General features: G+C 39.6%; 2 protein-coding genes across 4 annotated transcripts in view; one reads left to right on the forward strand and one right to left on the reverse strand.

The window, feature by feature from the left end:
• LOC128019734 (integrin beta-5-like) overlaps window positions 1–5,439 on the forward strand; it is a 30,033-nt gene extending 24,594 nt beyond the window's left edge. For all 3 annotated transcript variants that reach the window (XM_052605909.1, XM_052605910.1, XM_052605911.1), the window contains 5 exons: window positions 197–419; window positions 1,587–1,687; window positions 3,341–3,460; window positions 3,656–3,822; window positions 4,117–5,439. In XM_052605909.1, the coding sequence (XP_052461869.1) occupies window positions 197–419; window positions 1,587–1,687; window positions 3,341–3,460; window positions 3,656–3,822; window positions 4,117–4,215 (710 nt within the window). In that variant the 3' untranslated portion in view covers window positions 4,216–5,439. The remainder of the gene's footprint in view (window positions 1–196; window positions 420–1,586; window positions 1,688–3,340; window positions 3,461–3,655; window positions 3,823–4,116) is intronic.
• A 5,618-nt stretch (window positions 5,440–11,057) lies between these two features.
• On the reverse strand, window positions 11,058–13,187 carry LOC128019740 (zona pellucida sperm-binding protein 4-like). The gene is made up of 8 exons (XM_052605924.1): window positions 12,546–13,187; window positions 12,283–12,470; window positions 12,111–12,208; window positions 11,882–12,039; window positions 11,619–11,811; window positions 11,399–11,546; window positions 11,242–11,314; window positions 11,058–11,167 (listed from the first exon to the last, which is right to left on the reverse strand). Exons 1-8 carry the CDS (start codon window positions 13,159–13,161, stop codon window positions 11,091–11,093), a joined length of 1,551 nt encoding a protein of 516 aa, XP_052461884.1. The 5' UTR covers window positions 13,162–13,187; the 3' UTR covers window positions 11,058–11,090.
• Between the last annotated feature and the right edge of the window lie 5,874 nt (window positions 13,188–19,061).

Raw genomic sequence — 19,061 nt, forward strand, 5'->3', positions numbered from 1 at the left:
TGTGTGCAGTTGTGTGGACAGTATTGTTTTTCTGAGAAGTATTTTTGTTCATACCTACTGTCTATGCCAGTGAGTTAACCACATTTATAAGTGCAACATTTTTAAACAAATCAGCCATTTGATACAAAATTGCAGTGTCACAAGTTATATAAAGTTTTTCTGAACCCCTCTCTCTGTCTCTCTTCCTGTTTTCCAGGCCATGGAGAATGCCACTGCGGTGAGTGTAAATGCCATGCTGGTTATATTGGAGACAACTGTAATTGCTCTACAGAGACGACTTCCTGTGTGTCGGATGACGGCAAGATCTGTAGCAGGCGGGGCAGCTGTGTGTGTGGGCGGTGCCAGTGCACTGAGCCAGGGGCATTTGGGGACACATGCGAAAAATGTCCCACCTGTCCAGATGCTTGTGGAACAAAGAGGTATGAAACGGAGGATGCTGAAACTAACTTAACTAAAGTTAAACTCACAAGTATTTCCAATTTCTAATGTGAAGTTTGTCTTCAAAAGTGTATACATTTATTGTAAATAAATTCCTATGGGAATTTTTAGCCTGCAGTTTCTTCTCAGTTCATCCTTATTTTACTTCAAATTGAAACTGCCTTTTCATAAAATGTTGTATCCACATACTAGTGGCATTTTAGTACCGTATTTTCCGCAATATAAGGTGCACCGTATTATAAGGCGCACCTTCAATGTTTGGTCTATTTTAGAACTGTTTTCATATATAGGGTGCACCAGATTATAAGGCGCATAGAATAGAAGATACTGCAGTCAAACGTTTGCGTTATGCATCCACTAGATGGAGCTGTGCTAAAGGGAATGTTAACATTTTGACAGAGCGCCTTGATCCATATATAAGGTGCTCCGGATTATAATGCCAGCGACACACTGGATGCGTGGCACAAGCGTCTCAGCTGCGTGGCGTGTCCGTTTTTAATTCGGCTCCCATGTTAACAGGTTAGAGCTTGCAGTCTGCCTGCGTGAGACGCACGTCAATTGCGTGCATGCTAGAAATAGAACCGATGCCTATTTTTAACGTGACACGCAAACGTGTTGGAAGCGTTTCCAGGCAAAATAGAATAGGACAATATGTTCATATGACATTTTGTACACAAATACACATTAATTCATGACATTTTGATGTTTGAAAGTCTATAGGTTGACATAAATTCAGATATAAATGTAATAAAAATAAATGAATAAATAATTATCGATTTTCAAATATTGCACCAGTCAAAAATAGTCTATTATGCCGTCAATACTGCACACACACACACACACACACACACACACACACACACAAGCATATGCATAATCCTCTAGAAAGCAATTCTTAAACAATTGAACTCTAACATTAGCATGTATGTTTAAATGCTGTTTCTATTCTGTCTGAACAGTGTATTAGGTTGCGTGCCCCAAGATATGTCAGCAGAGTTGTCATTTGCACTACATAAACCAACATGTGGTCTCCATTAGACTCCTCAGTGCTGACTGGCAGATGTCTTTGCTTCATCACTGACTTTTGTTTAGATTCAGTCTTGTCAGTTTTTTCAGTATTGTGATAGTTGTATTTGAATCTTTCTCAGGGAATGCATCGAGTGTCGTCTCTTTAACTCGGGGAGACTGGCCGATAACCAGACCTGTCAGCGCATGTGCAAGGATGAGATCATCACCGTGGAAACACTCAGTGAGTGCACACTCAAAACCGCATTACACACTGAATGATGTTTTGGGGTGGCTTCTCTAACACTGTATATCTCCACCCTACACAAACACACTTCTTTCTCAGATACAAATACATATATGGATTGTTTAAGCTAAAGAACAAATCTATTTTATTTGTATAGTTCTGCTCCGCTTTCAATTTACTGTACAGTACTTCAATTGACTCATTTGAGAAAAGATTGGCATGCTAAAACTTTACCCAGTTTTCAGATGTTATTTAAAGCTTGTGCATGTAGGGAAGGAATTTCAGCATTTGTCATTTTCATACCGCTGGTATAATAGACAAAGCAGAAATAGGGATCGCTAAAGTAAGCAGAAAAAATGTCTTAGTGGTGCAAATGTGGTTTCACTTGCCAAAAAGTTAATGGTGTAGTGTGGGATCCTACTTTACAGTGAAACGCATTTGAGCATCAGGGTTAATTTACTTGTACTTGTGAAATAAAACATGTGGTTAAGGATGGATTATAAGTTTGGCTTAAGTTTGTTTATTTTGTATTTGAGTTCATTAACCTTTGCCGTGTAATGCGTGGGAATAGTTAAAGAGTGGTAATGAGATGGGAACATTCTCTGAACATGCAAACACTAAACTTCAACAACTTCAACTTAAACATTTCATCCACACTGGTTGCTTAACATACATCTTCCTTAAATTCAGTCATAGAGAAAAGTTGAACGCAGTTCCTCTCATCAGGACCCACTGTTACTAGAGCACTACAGTTTGTGCTTCCAGGTCATGAATGTGTTACCCACAGCAGGGTGAAGCACAGTTTATGATGAATCAAGGCCAGCTCTGTTTATGTTATTATCTGGAGAATGGAAGTCTGGACGTCTCAGTAACACTGTTCTGTGTCCCACTGTGAAAGCCTGTGTTTACTGCTCTCCCTCCCAACCCCTGCTATTAAACCACAAACCACTAACATGTGAAAGGCACCCAACTAATTTAAAATGCCAATTAGATGTTTATTTTTGTTATGTATATAGCTATTTGTATTTATTATATTTTTGTACATTTGTTTTATTTATTTATAATTCTGAATGTTTTATTAAAGTCTGAAAGCTGTTAATAAAGTTTATGAGAACTTCTCCGGGGTTTTTATAACCTGTTTTATTACAGAAGGATTTTTTCTTTTTTTTTTTTTTTTTTTTTTTACATGTGTCTAGGAATGCATGAATGAATGTTTATTGTTGAGCAATATGAAGCTGGACTTTGCTGAAGTGAAACATTCAGGACGCTTGTGAACTCTTTAAGGTCTTTCCATGTCACCCTTAATTGTATTAGAAGGCATTATGGATTCGATGTTTCACAACATTTCTCTGCCGTTTCAGTCAGCTGACTTCCTTAATGGACTCCACATGTGCATACAGGACACCTCCAGCTCTTTTAGAGAGAGATGGTCCATAGTTAAATGACTGTTGAGAAGGGAGAGATTTCCTAGTCTGTTGGGTATTTTAATTATGACGACATTTAAACATTCTTGATTAATCTGGGTACTTTTTGAGGAATGCAGGGTCTGGTCCAACAATAATTTCAGTGTTTATGCTATTGGTTCACCATGCGTTTCTCATTTTATTGCCCGAGTCAGTTTTTTTTTTACTCAATGTCTCTTTGTTTCAGAAACGGATGATTCCAACACTGTTCAATGTGTGTATAAGACCGAGAATGACTGTGTGATGAAGTTCACCTACTCTGAACATGCCAACGGCCAGTCGGTGCTCACCGCGCTTAAAGAGCCAGGTCAGGATTTAGCACTTCACAGCTACCTCACTAAAAAACTGTGTTCAGAGTCATGTTAAGCACACTCATCTTTGGGAAGTATAAGAGAAGAAATGGTCAGACTAAAAGTGTTGTCATTTCTAATACAAACATTGTTTCTAATGGGATCATATCATACATTATGGCCATGCATTTCTGTATTTTGTGTGTTTACAGAATGTGCTGTAGCTCCAGATGCCATGACGGTGCTCCTGGCAGTTGTTGGCAGCATCTTGTTGATGGGCATTGTGCTGCTAGCCCTCTGGAAACTGGTCATCACCGTCCACGACCGCCGCGAGTTCGCACGCTTCCAGAGTGCACGTTCACGGGCGCGATATGAGATGGTGAGATTTAGTCCGTCTACTGCAATAAATGTAATAGAAAATATAGAAATCTGATACTTGTGACAGTTTAAAGTGTTGGAATACTTGTGACAAAACATTTTGAAATGCAAAAATGCAAATAGCATGAACTGCCATCTCACAGTGCAATGATTGAAACCATGAGGCCTTTTGGATAACATCATTCCAAGGCTGTGGTTCAAAGACTCCGCTCGCTCTGCCATTCTAACCGTGTGCATTTCAATCAACCCATCCGACCTATTTACTACTCCGTCTCTCTCCTCGTCTTCCTTCTAGGCATCTAATCCTGTTTATAAGCAATCCATCCGCTCTCACCCAGTGGAGACTGATTTCCACATGCATAGTATCAAGTCATGCAACGGAGGAGTCCACTGATCGACCTGTATTTGGACTGGGGGACATGGCAGGACCTGTCCAGCGCACCTCTGCAGTGGAGGACAGAGACAGAGCAAATGCTGTGGTCTTTTGCAGTGTAAACATTTTTTTTTTTTTCGTGTAGTTCCTGAGGATTGGAACTGATCTTTATTTGGTTTTGGTAATGACATTTTATTGACGTGCAGCAGATGAACACATGCCGAATTTGAGAAGAGAATTGGCTTGACTAGTTGGAGTTGGCCGGGCTTACCGGCCTTTTCCAGAAACCTCCATGAGCGATAGACTATGGAGCGCTTGATTGAATATAATACCTAATTTTTTTTCCGGTTCTAATCATACCTCCTGCACATTATGATGGATTTGCTGTGCATTGTTTCATAGGGAAAAAGACATTTTCAAGTGTATATTTTTAACAGTGTGCCTTTGCCAGCCATTACACATTTGACATCAATTTTTTACTACATGTAGTCAGATGCCATGAAGAAAATGCTAAATTATACAACTCTTTAACGTAGAGATGAATACTAACCTAACCAGAGCAATAATTCTCTTAACTCTTGTTTTGCACGTTGTATATTAAGGTGAGGTTTATAAAGTAAAGCAAGAAATGCTAGTCTTTTGTGTATTGACACAGGTTGCACATTTTCATGATGATCTTTAAATATACATTGTGATGCAATAACACTGCCTGCTGATAATGCAAGAGCGTCTTGATTATTCTTGAACAAGTTACATCCCACCACACCCATCCCACCAGGACCTGGACTAAATAAAAAAATTAGCCGCTGGACACTATCTTCTAGAAAGAACTGAGACTGACCCCGTCCTGATGCTTAGTCATTCAAGTCATGCTTGAGTCTTTTCTCCTTTTGGTGCATGTTTTACACAAGGTGTACAAAAAATCCAAACTGATCACACTGCTAATCAATCTTTCGAAACTACAATATCTAATGCTTTTCACTGGTTATAAATCATTTCAGTCCACATCATCGTCTCAAAACAGAAGATCTATGTAATAAAGTGAGACTATTATTTGCTGAAATACAACAATGATCTTTTAATTGAGTACTATTAACAATAACTTTTTCATTACTTGAATAACTGTTATAGTATCCGTAGTAAAAGTTTGTAATACTATCTGTGTGGTGTGATGAAGATATAACACTGCCATGAGGTTTTGTGCAGAACAGTTTGCTTCCAATACAGTAAATGATGTCACTTTTCCATATGTGTCCATCTAGAGTATAGTTTTACTCCTTTCTTGGGTGACTTACATTACTTTGACGGTCTCTACCATAGTAAGACCCACACGGCATACTGTAATGTAAAACGGTGAAGATTCAAACTGACACACATTTATTGATTGTCTTTTGCTCTGTGTAAATTTTTCTCTCTTATACACACATTGTGATTCTTATCTGTTTTAAATTGCTTATACTGTTACATTAATTAATTTTACTTGGTTATCCATTTTGGAAATTGCAATTCTACAAAATCCATGTCTCTAGAAATGTATAGAAGCCAAATGATTCACTGATTAACCCTTAAAATAAGTTGTTAAATCATAGATGGTTTCAATGTGAATGAGAAGAGTCCAATTAAAAGTTTGGTAGTAATAGCATTATGAAAGGCAGTGGCTGTGAATGGAACGCTGAAATGAGAAAATGTGAAAGCAAAAAAAATATACAACTGGAACTGCTGTCAAACAGCTATAAAAAGACAACAGCGTCATTGTCCAGCTCAAGACAGTTGAGTGTTGATTCATTTCAGTTCCTCAATTATGAAATAAATTCAGTTAATCCGTATGGAGCTCTTAAAAAGATGATGTTATTCAGCTCGAGTCAGTTCAGCAGACAGAACTGAAGTTTTGTCAGATATCGATCAAATTTGATTTCGTCAAGAAATATATCTAGAAGACAAGAGTTTCGTCAGGTTCACACTATTGCGGGGTCTAAAGTTGAATTATTAGCAGGAGCGCCATGTTTTTAGAATTAGGTGTCATATATGGGTCACAGCAAAAGAAGCAAGATGCGGGTATAACTGTCAAATGCATCTGTAAAAAAAGGTTTACATGGATAACAATGGAAGTCAGGAAGATTAGAAGATGACAGCAGCATCTGAAAACAGCCAATAGCATCACCGGGTACACAGAATAACAACACTGACAAATTAAAAGTCAGACTAATAGACCTAACAGATAATGTAATCTCTGCTTAATGACATTCTGACAGAAGTGACATGCAACATGCATTTAATCCTTCAAGAATTCAGTTACACCTTTAGTCCTTTATATTTGCACTGAAGGGATGAAGACTGAAGCTGAAGTGTGCAAAAACTAGTTCTTATAATCTTAAGGTCTTTTTGTTTGATGCTAACAAAGCATGTCAGCACAGCAGGGAATGACACAAGCAACTCTCTGACAGCTGACAGGAAAATCTGACTTAATGCAATGAGGTGACAGAAGCCTCTGATCTAAGAGGGCCGTGCACCTGGAGTGGGCGAGGGGCTTAATGGGCTGAGGTTGTTTAGTACCATTTCTTTGTCATATAATGCTTTGACTCCTGTGAAGGCAGCTTGTTTTTTACTTCACATGTGGGTATGTGATTTTTACCTGCAGTGAGGAAGACTGGGAATATAAACCAGCCGTTGTGTGTGTGTGTGTGTTTGGTGACATGTCAAAGGCCTCAGCTTCCAGAGAGCAGCTGTGTTTGCAATGGGGAAAGTGCAAACGCCTTCTGAACCTAATTGAAAACTGATTTCAGTGTTGCTTTACTGTGAAACCAGATGTCCCTAAGAGTATTTAATCAGGTCTGGTGGGTGGTCTGCCATCGATCCAATCAAATGCGTGCAGGGGGACTTTACATTTTCAGTTTTTCTGTGCATGCAGAAGTCATATTTGTTGTCAAATTTTGCATGGTTAATTTAAATCCTTCTCTAAATCAAATGTAACCACCATGTGGTCACACTGCCACTATTTCCTTGCTCTCTTGCCACACAACACGGCCATGGCTGACATTTTGAGATGAGAGTTGCATGTAAAATTACAGATATATGTAAGGAGCTCCAGTGGTTCTTCCCTGTTGGGATGTCAACCCTGAGGTTTGCTCATAAATCACGTTCCCAGAGTTTGAGGAACTAAAATATTGTTTTCCTCCAGAGCTGCGAGCCAGTGTCAACAGTCAGAGCATTCAGACAGAAGTGAAGTCATGTAGTCCTGCTCTGAATACAGGAAGAGAAAGCAGGTTTGTGTGTTAGGTGTAATGTCTGAGTTAAGTCATTAGGAGCTGAACAGCAACAGATGTGACCGAAGGCCTGATCTAATGCTCTCTCATGAGATCCCTCTCTTTTTCACCAAATCTATTTCATATTTCCTTAAAAATAAACAGACGGTCTTAAGCAAAAGCTACAAAGCAAAATTACGATTATTAACTATTTTTAGGTGACTAATCAAATAAGGGTGTAATTTGACACATTGATGTCATGGTTTTTTAGTCACTTAAGCACAAAATGCTCTTTAGATAATTTTCAGATCATGCTGTATAACATCAGGTTTTTGCACAAACAACTGCTTTTCCATTGATTCTATTGAAATATATTTTGAAATGTACTTTATTCCTGCGATGTAAAGATACATTTTCAGAATCATTACTCCAGTCACATGATATGACCTCTTATAAAAATCATTTTAATATGCCAATTTGCTGCTCAAGAGTAATTTCATCAATATTGAAATGTATCAATGTATTATTAATGTTGAAAACAGTTTATTTGGAATAGAAACACTTTGTAAAAAAAAAAAAAAAAATACTTTACTGACATCAATTTCTTTCTTTTTTAAAAAAAAAAAAAAATCATACTCATCCTAAACTTTTGAATAGTAGTTTATTTTAGTTAAACTGGAGAATTACGCATTATGGCATTTTCTAGCCATCTAGATGTGCCAAATATGTCAATGTCTTATAATGATGCCACATCATAGCGATAACTGTGAATGTTGAGCCTTAATGACATGCATGGAATGTCCTGCATCACTGTTACTCAGACTCTAACCTCCTTCATTTATTTTGTCTTACTCACCTAATGAACCTGTGTCTGTCTGACTGACAGTCACTCTCTTAGGGATTGTTTAGAACCTTGACTAATGCGGTCAGCTTCTTTATGTTTATTATGAAATGCTGACTGGGATGCACAGTGCCCATGTTAACCTTCACACATATGCTTTTCTGTGAACCTTCGAAACAATAACAATAGCTGCAGCACACATTCAGCACCGCTGATAAATCATTTGTGATATAAATGTTTTTGTAAACTGTGTCCTACTTGCCTTGTCCAGATTCACTGACAGTATTGTACACGGGAGTTTTTACATGGGTGGCATAGTGTTTATCCATAAACAATAATTAGGGTATTTATGAGTCATTTGTCTTTATGCTTGAGTGTCTGATCTTTGTCAGTAGCATTACTCATTAACGGGACCAAATCTCAATAAATCCTTAAATCAACTTTTTTTTTACGCTGGTATTTCATTACCACATGAAGAACACAGTCAACAAGACATGCTAGTATGTTCTGTATGTCCTGCACACATTATATTCTTTGTAACACTGAAGGATCAATCAGGTACTAACATCAACAAATGTCCAAATTTACTTAATTTAGGGGCTTTGTTCTGGATTTTGAAATTGAGCAATACTGACCAGAGATGACTTTACATTAGTATAGACAGTCTAGATCATTGGTCTCAAACTCAATTCCTAGAGGGCCACAGCTCTGCACAGTTTAGCTCCAACCCTAATCAAACATACCTGGTCCAGCTAATCGAGGTTTTACATAATACATCTTTTGAACATACATATTTGCAGTAAACAGTGATGCTACCTTTGTAACTAAATCAAATATAACAACAATTAAAACACACACACACACCACCAACAACAACAACAACTATTTACAACGTTTTTATGGAACAAATAATGATCTTTTTGGTAATGTCTTGAAGTGAATATGGAAACGATGTGCGCCTCGGCCCCTGTGCTCTGTCCTATAGCACCATTTACTGGATGAAGTGACGTAGTGCATTTTCACAGACAAAAAGTGTCATTATGATGGTTTTCCTGGTTAAATTGTGATAGGGTGTATATAAATGTAATCAGTATAATTAATGTCGTGTGTTGCAGATTTTCTGGAGATATATGTTAGCTACAGGTTTAGAACGTTATGACAGAATTGTAATATTTGGTGAACTATTCCTTTAAATCAGAAGAGGAAGAGGTGAGAGTCTATGTGACTCATATAACTGGAGGATCTGGGTCTGGGGGTGTTGGCTGGTGTTGTCTTTGCTGTATGGTGTAGACTGAAGCAGGATGTTAGGTCATGGAATAACATGTCACCATGTTAAATTCTGCTTCCCTCCTCCAGAACGAAAAGTTCCCTTGTGAAAAAGAAGTGTGCTTAATTGTATTAAAAGTGTACTTTTTTTTAAAGTGCATTTGCAGATAATAACATAGTTTAAACTAAAGGCAACTTAAGTGTACTTAAAGAGATTACAATTTAAATCACATTAGGTCTTAACATACTTAAGTGCACTTTATGATAATTATTACTTAGACATACATTTTACATATTGTATTTTAAATAAGTACAATTATTTTTTATATATTTATCAATATAAAGCACATTTAAAATAATTTTAATTTCAACTTGTGTTCTCCAAAATAGTATTTTAAATGTATACTATAACATACAGCCTATGTGCATTAATAAAAATAAACCCCAGTACACTTTCTTATACAATATACTCCATAAAACTTTGAATTGTTGATATTTTCATTACCTGCTCCTGCTGGGGTCTAGTACTTTTTCAGGAAACCTTTTTTTTTTTTTACTCTCAAGTCACACTGCCTTCGGTATAGCCCAAAATATTAAGCCCCAGGGTGCAGGTTAGCCTTTTACGCATGGGGAAATAAAAATGCCTCAAATTTATTGAAATATGTATTTTAATTTGTTTCTTGTCAGAAGGTTTGGCTCCAAGATTTTTTCCTCTCAGCTAAACATGCGAATCATTTTACTTGCCACAATCACTTTCGTGTGAAGTGGGAAAGAAGTGCTTAGAAAAACTCTAAAAACCAACACTTTTTGACTGGACAGCAAAGGCAAAGTATGGCAACCCATACTTGAAACTGTCCTGCAATTTTAACACTTCCAAGTTACTGCATGCACATTAAAAGCAGTGAGTGAATTTACCCAGTGCCGTTTGCAACCACCAATCACTGTGGTGCCGGGGGAGCAACTGGGTGTATTGAAAGTGGAAGGGAGCATAGTTCAGTTGATCCCTAACCTACATTCCCTACTGCTATTGGAGTATTAAACCATTAGTTCACAACTGCCCATCTTGCAACCAAATCTTTTCCCATACAAGCAGATAGTAATAGGATGACTGACAGACGCATCGAATATGACCCACAAGTTGTGGTGGTTGAGTCTCAGCCCAATGGTTGAATAGTCAGACTTGTAACCTAAAGCTAACAGATTCAAGTCTCAGTTGGGGGGGTGGGGGGTTTCAGCTCAAGACACCAGACCACCAATTGCTCCCCCGCAAAATGTGTATGTGCTCTTGCATGGGATAAACATCCGGTTTACAATTAACCCTTTTAAAAAAAAAAAAAAAAAAAAAAAAAACCTTGTTCTGCTCCAGGTTAGCAACTGGAGGATGGATAAAGGACTCCGAATGCATGATCTTACAAAAGGTTGTGGAGCCTTGGTTTAATAGTGTGGGGAAAATATAACCTGTCAAGTCGAGCATTTAATACCGGATTCTACAGAACACCAATAGACGAGATACCTCGGGGTTCTGCAAAGTTTATTCAAGACTAGATTTACATGACCAGAGTAACTGCTCCACTAGAAACCACAGTCTGCTCCCCAGAAACAGCCTTGATATGAGTATCTCTTCCTGAAAGAGAAGTGTTAGAAGTGAGACCACTTAAAATGCTCAGTACCTCTTGTCAAGAGAAAGCGAGAACTCACGTTTCCTGGTGCAGCTTTGCTCACAAGAGCCAGATGATGGATGGCACACCTCTGTACTGCAATGGATGAAGATCTGACAGGGAAGAAAGAGGCTCAAGTCATAGAATCCACAAGTAGTAGATACAAATATGTTCAAGTAAGGGGGGTGGGGGCATACAGTTTCCTGCAGAGCAGCCAGTGAGGCTGGGTCTACAAATGTGAACATCTTCACAACAAAGCGCTTGTAGTGGGTTGGGAACTGAAGACCAGATGATCCAGTCACTGGAACCAGTGTGGTCAGATAACGGTCGTCCTGGTAAGGGCATCTGAAGACAAAAGAGAAGGTTAGAAAGGGTCTCCCAGCAGACTAATGGGATAAAGATCGGCTGTATACACACCCATCGATCAGAAGGTCCCACTGGGGGAGACTGAGTGGACTGGGGGTTGAAGTCGTCCAACAACGTCCCAGCATCAGGACAATGTTGGGGTCAGTCCTCTCCATAATGTGCACCTCAACATACACAGGCTCTCGCAGGACTTTTGTGATGGGATAATCCGCGTCACTGTAGTAGGACGTGTAGGCCTCATCACCTGAGGAACACTGGGGTTTAACCGGACTCAAGTTTGAAAGGCTTTAGGCAGACACAGGACAAGACCTTACCTTCAGCACATCCTTTGGTGACACATTGGCCATTGGCCAGTCTGAGCTCCACCCGGAGAGGCCCTGGAGCAGCTACTGGTAGAGGTGGAGGAACGGAGTTGACCTCCACAACCAGAGCTTCCACAGAAGTTTCAGAGTATCTACACTGGAAGAGGAACCTGGACAACACACAGCAAGCTTGTAGCATTTATTAGGGACTAATGTTCACACCAAGTCATAGATCACCTACTCAAAATGACTGTCCCTTGTGATGGAACCATATGGTCCAATTCCCACTTCATAGGATGAGGTCATTCGGTTTTCATAAACCACATATCCACCGTCCTCCTGTGAACAGAAACCGTGGCAGCATCCAGTCCATCATAAGCAAATGCAGAATAAAACCAGTAGCAGCTGCTCACCATCACACTCGTGCCACATGCGGTCACAGGGAACTGGTATATGGCAAAGGAAGGTGTGGACCCCACAGGAGCACAAGGTGGGTCATTTCCACCCAGTAGATGAACCGAATCCAGACTCAGTCGAGGCAGAGTAACGTCTCTAGACACCGCTACCACAAACTGACCATCTCTAATACACTGGACAGTTACTAGAACAAGGTACAAGAGCAGGTTAATGCAGAGAATCAGTTTAACACGAACAGAATAAGATAGAGAACACTTACCAGTCCTCCCATAGTAACACTGCTGTGCGTTAAAGCAGCAGTTGATAGCTTCACACTCAGCACCACTGATGCCAGGTAGACCACATTGAATCTGCTCAGAATCAGCTACAGCACATTTATCAATAGGATCGGTCTGCACTACTGGCTTCTGAAGTGGAAACTGTGGTTTAGGTTGTTGAACTGGCTTCTGAAGCGGAAACTGCTGGTAAGTTGGTTGTTGAACTGGTTTCTGAAGCGGGAACTGTGGTTTAGGTAGATGTTGAACTGGCTTCTGAAGCGAAATCTGCTGAGGAACCTGCTGGTTACTTGGTTGTTGAACTGGCTTCTGAACTGGAAACTGCTGGTAAGTTGGTTGTTGAACTGGTTTCTGAAGCGGAAACTGCTGGTTACTTGGTTGTTGAACTGGTTTCTGAAGCGGAAACTGCTGGTAAGTTGGTTGTTGAACTGGCTTCTGAACCAGAAACTGCTGGTTACTTGGTTGTTGAACTGGCTTCTGAAGCGGAAACTGCTGGGTCATCAGAGATTGAACATCCTGAAGCGATTTACTCCAGTGTGGAACAGCATGGCAGAAAGCACAAACCAGCAAAATCTGAACCAAACACCAACTTCCAGCCATTGTTTAACAGCTAAACACAATGTGGAAATACTGCCCTTTGGTCTTTTTGTATTCTACAGATTTCAGCTAATTAACGATAGTCCCTCCCTCTTCATTAACACTCATGGTTCTCATGTGTTGCAGAAAGGGGAGCTTATGCAGCTGGGTGATTCTCATTGGATCCCAAGATAGAATTCTTATTTTCCCTATTTTGAACATAAATGCACAAACTGAATTTGAAAAATCTTACTATCTTATCTGATTGTAATTGGTTCTCATTTTCTGTTAACATGGTGTTTCTGGAGTCCAATGTCATATTGACAACAAATAAGAATGGTTCAAGTCCAATGTTTACTGGAACTTGCCAAAAGTAGATGTTTTTCTTTGGTGCCATTTTCCTTACCACTCTCCACAGACAAGTGTGCTCCTACAAATATGAGGAAAATACTATATTAAGCAGTAAATTATTATATAGTATATAGAAGCTTATTTCCACCACAGAATAAAAAAAACTAAATAAATAAATAGAGAAGAAAAAAATATTTTTAAATATTCATTTTAAATAGTTAAATTCATTTTGACTATATATGTCACGACTGATCTATCTCACAGTCCGCTAATATATCAAGTTTGCTGACTTTTGTTCTCCAAATTGACTTTTTTGATTCTTTGGGGGACATAATTCCATAGAATCCATAGAAGGTTGTCAGCAAGTTTATCGAACCTATCGAATTTTATGATCCGACCTCAAACTTTCTTTTGTAAAACATGACTGCAAAAAGAAAAAGAAAGAAAAGAAAAAGAAAAGAGCGATCTGAGTTAACATGACTAAATCAGTTGACACTTAATGGACAAATACAATAGAAGACCCCAGCTGCAAACACCAATTTTGGAATGTTTATTTTGTTTATTGTTATATGTTTATTTATTTCCTGTCAATTAGCATTGCAATTGTGTTTTTATTGTCATTCAAAGTTATCCACTCTTTAATAGTGTTCTCAAAATGTTGGCAAAAAAAACATTATTCATATAATCTTTTTAAATATTTCTACTTGTTTCACAATGTTCAGAGAACATTCAAAAGTAACGTTTCCATAATGTTAGGAAACTGATCAAATGTTCCCTTAACCTTCTCATAACCAGAAAAAAAAAAAGCTGGACATCCAGTGAACATTCAAAAATCAACATTTTAATAACTTCTTGGAAAAGCTTGCAAAATAATATTTGAACATATTTCTGTTAAAGGTGCCACAGAATGGAAAACTGTATTTACCTTGGCATAGTTGAATAAGAGTTATGTACATGAAAATGAAGAGCCTCAAACACCACTGAAAATCTTGTGCTGCAATAGTCCACTGAAAAAGAGGCGAATCCAAACATAACACCGACTGTGACATCACAGTAGGGATCATTAATGTTTACACCCCAACATTTGCATAACGTTTTCCAGCCCATATTCTAGGCCAGCAAGACCTGCACATCGATGCAATGTTGCCAGATATTGCTATTAAAACTGATAAATAAAAAAAAAAAAAAACGAAATGTTTTCAAATATTTAGCAATTAAGATAGATAAAGATATCACTGACCCTAAACTGCAACGTCCTACTTTATTAACTTTCTAAAGTGTCAAAAAAAGTGGGAAAGATAAGTGCAAAAATGCTTATAACAGCAACACAGAGGCTGCGTCCACATCTTCACCGACAACTCTCTCAAGCATCGATCACTCGGACGCTAAACATTCTTTCAAAATCTCTTAAAATCTGTATCTTTGTCTGATACAGGCTCAGACATATCAGGTTGGATGCCTAATCTCTCCATCGTTCATGCTGGACAGAAAAGATTTGTGCTGTGAAACAGCCAATCAGAGCAGAGCTCAACATTATTATTCATGACCCTTCCAAATAATTCTAGGAACAAATCCTAAATTTGTAAATGGACATGTAAAACCGTTTCTGGAGAATTTCCTTTCTTTCCTTCTACAAACCTGATGAAGAAACAAACTCATTTTCAGCAAATCTTCATTGTCACTACTGCTTTATAAAACTCTTCTCGTCCCATGCAGAGGACAGGAGTCTCAAAGCCTCGGCCGTGCCTTTCTTTGCTCACCTCCTAACCAGGCGGTGCAGTTGGGTTTAGCAGGTGGGCTGTGGATTTGGACGCTCTTGGTAGCTGGAGCAATGGGGTACTTGAGTTTCTCCATGAGCAAACGGATCTCAGACAGGGGTCGGTGCAGGAACACGGGCAGCATGGGAATACCGCTGATTATCACACCGTTCTCTGACAAAACCTTATGAGTGTCAATGGGACACTGGTGAGGGACAAACACAGAATGAACAAAATGAATGCTGGGAAAACTGTGTCACAGTGTCTGGTCTGTGTATCCCTGGGTGTCCCTTTGTCTGGCTGATTTATGATTCTGGATAACCCTAATAAAACACTGATTTTGGATCTTCTTGTTTGTGTGCACTTCGTGACAGAAGGACTCCATCATGCCCAGATCCAGCAGTGTGGGATTTCAAATCCATTCACCAGCCACCATGGAGGAGCGGAGGGGGAGACTCTTGAATTTAACCACCCTCCGTCAAAGCGGGAGTGAGGTGGGTGGTCTGGCTCAAATGTTTTGGACCATGGCAGTAGGGCTGGGGTGATGGCCGACTCTACGCCTGTGTCTCCAGACAAGATTGCCGCCAGTGGACTCGCCAGAGTCGAGTAAGGTCCTTGTGGACTCTCCAGAGTCAAGTCAGGTCCCCATTGATTTCCTAGAGTCGAGTCAGATCACCACTGACCGTTCAGAGTCAGGTCAAGTCACCATTGACCATCAAGAGTCAGGTCAAGTCACCATTGACCGTCCAGGGTCAGGTCAAGCCACCATTAACACCCATGAGTTAAGTAAAACCTCAGTTAAACCTCATGAGTCAAGTCAAGTTACCGTTGATCTCCATGAACAAAGTCAGGTCACCGTTGATCTCCGTGAACAGGGTCAAGTCACCGTTGGTCTTTATGAGCCCAGTCAGATCACTATCGTTCTTCCATAACTTCATCACGTCTCAGTAGATCTTCCAGAGCTTCGTTATATCACACAGATCATCCAGAGCCTGGTCACGTCTCAGCTGAACTTCCAGAGCCTCGTCACATCCTGTCTGATGAACCCAGCAATGCTACCTCTATCCATTTTAATGGTGTCAAGGAGACTGTTACGGCAGTGGAACCTACAGAGGTTGCGGAAACTGCTGCAGAACCTTCGTAGGCCATCTACCCTCTCGTCATGGCTATGGAGGCCGCTTATGAACTCATTGCCAGTCCTATTATGGCCATGGAGGCCATCTACCATCTCATCATGGCCACGGAGGCCGCCATTAACCTGCTCATGTTCTTTATTTCAGTCCTACCTGACCAGACTTGCTCTCCTGGGCCATCGACTCTGCTGTGGTGGTCCTCTGCTCCGCCCAGGTGGGCTTCTGTCTCGTCTGCTCGGCTGTGGTGGTTCTCAGCTCCGCCCTGGTGGGCTTCTGTCTCATCTGCTCGGCTGTGGTGGTCCTCTGCTCTACCCTGTTGGGCTTCAGTCCCGTCTGCTTGTCTGTGGTGGGCTACAGTTCCACCTGTGCCGCGCCGGTGGGTTCCAGTTCCACCTGCTCAACCCTGGATTCCTGCTCTGTCAGCACTGCCCTGGGCCCCTGAGCTGTTTGATCCACTCTGGCTACCTGCTAAGCCATCACTTCCTGTTCCTGTTCCCCTCTACGGACGTGGCCCTCTCTCCCTCCCCCTGATCCTCCACCATTCCACCTCCCTCCTGGTATCTTTGTTTTTGTTTTTTTGTGTTTTCAGAGGAGCATCTGCTCCTTGGTGGGGGGGTGGCGGGTAATGTCACAGTGTCTGGTCTGTGTCTCCCTGTTTGTCCACTAGAGGTCTCACTTCCCCATATCATCACCCCACTTCAGTTCTGCATTTCTCACAAGCCTTTATCTGAACTAATCACTTCATTGCACACAGCTGTTCCCACTCACATTGTTTGCACCTGTCTATATATATACCCTGTTTGTTTCGGTCATTGTCATGGAGTCCTTGGTTAATGTCATCCTTTATTTTCGTGTTCCCTGGTTTTTGTCGTGTTTCTTGTTTTGGACTGCTTTTCTGGATTTTGACCTTTGCCTGGCTGATTTATGATTCTGGATTACCCTAATAAAACAGTGCTTTTGGATCCTCTTGTTTGTGTGCACTTCATGACAAACTGTTGCTTCTGTCTCTTCAGTGAGGCAGAAAATATTTTTGATAAAATTCTATACTGTGATGCAATTGAGCAGCTCAAAGACACATGTCTTCACGTGACCTGCAGACTGAGACCAGTTCTTGAAATAAGTTTGTTTGCAGTAGTGTGACATAACTGGTTTGTTCCCAAACAAGCAGATGGTAGTAGTTAAGTCATATCCACCTGTATTTTTTTCGCAGTTACGCACACTACAACAAAAACAAATTTCTGCTTCCTATCCACTTTTAGGAAAGAAACAGTTACAACCCTACACTCTATGTCTAGTTACAATCTTACTACATGCACGTAATAAAGCTATGCCCTTTAAACTGTAAATCTGGAATTAATTTAGTAATCGTGATCTAATAATTTCTTCTCTAACTTTTATAACAAAGTATGGCGTACAAACCACAATGAATATAATGAATTATAAGGCTGACAAATGTCCAAAGTTCTTGGAAGAACTTTTTTTTTTACTTTGGCAGTTTTCATGATGTATTCCAGGGTGTGTACGCACATCTTAGACTCACAGACTAGAAACTGACTGTATGAAACCACAAAGTGAGCTGGACATTGTTACAGGTTACTGTATGGTATTAAATCATAAGTGATTAAATTCACGACTTTAACCGAGGGGGTGACTCAGCACCTCTTACATTTAATTCAGAGCACAAAAGATTGGGCACATTTTTTTTTTTTTTTTTTTTTTTTGTGAAGTCTGCTAGCAAATATTCTTAACTGTCTCTGTTGTTTCTGCTAAGGTTGATTGGTTTTTATGTTTGGGGCCCCAAAGACCTTCATTATGGATTTTTAATTTAAAATCTTATTTTAAAATATGTTTAATAGGCTCTTTGTCATTTTTTAATAGTCACATTGTATTTTTTTTTTTTTTATAGAAGAATATACAAATTCATATATCACTGAACAGTTTGTAGCTTATATAACCTAATATTTTCCATCCAATCAAATAAAGAAAAGGCATGTCATCTTTTCATCAGACGAGATCGTACATTCCAGAGGAAGGTTCACAGCTAAGTATTTCTTGATTGAAAATATCAGTTTTCTTGTTTTAACTAAAATAAAGAGATTTGAAAATCTCTTTAAAACTAGGAAGAGTTTAAGTAATTTCATCACCACACACTCTTGAGTTATCACACATATGTGTGTGTTTAATTAAGTATTCAGTAGGAAAAAATAACTTGGATTGCAAATCATTTAGCTACTTACCCTTCATTCGTTTCAAACCTGTATGACTTTGTTTGAGTGTTTGAATGTTGCTAAACTGTTTGGTTAGCAACATTCTTCGGAAATATCATTAGCTATATTCCACAGAAGAAAGAAACTCATAGACTTTAGGATTAGAACGAAATGAGGGTGAGTATATATCACTTTTCATTTTTGGGTGAACTATCGCTTTAAGCAAATCTAAATCTGCACATTTAAACTCAAATCAATATTTCACGTCCATTCAGTTATTTATTTAAGTAGTAACCGCAGTGTATTGCACTGGGGGTCTTTCCCGATCCAGCCCTTTCCACCATCGTCACCGTTTACTGAAATCAGACGTCAGACCCCACGTAGAGGAGTCTAGTAGGCAGGAAAGCATTTAAACTTGGCTTGCGCATGATGTGCCCAGTTCATTGCGTGACAGCTGGGCTAACATCTGTATAGAT

Source organism: Carassius gibelio, chromosome A9 (genome assembly GCF_023724105.1).
Source record: "Carassius gibelio isolate Cgi1373 ecotype wild population from Czech Republic chromosome A9, carGib1.2-hapl.c, whole genome shotgun sequence".
In the NCBI taxonomy this organism is placed as follows: domain Eukaryota; kingdom Metazoa; phylum Chordata; class Actinopteri; order Cypriniformes; family Cyprinidae; genus Carassius; species Carassius gibelio.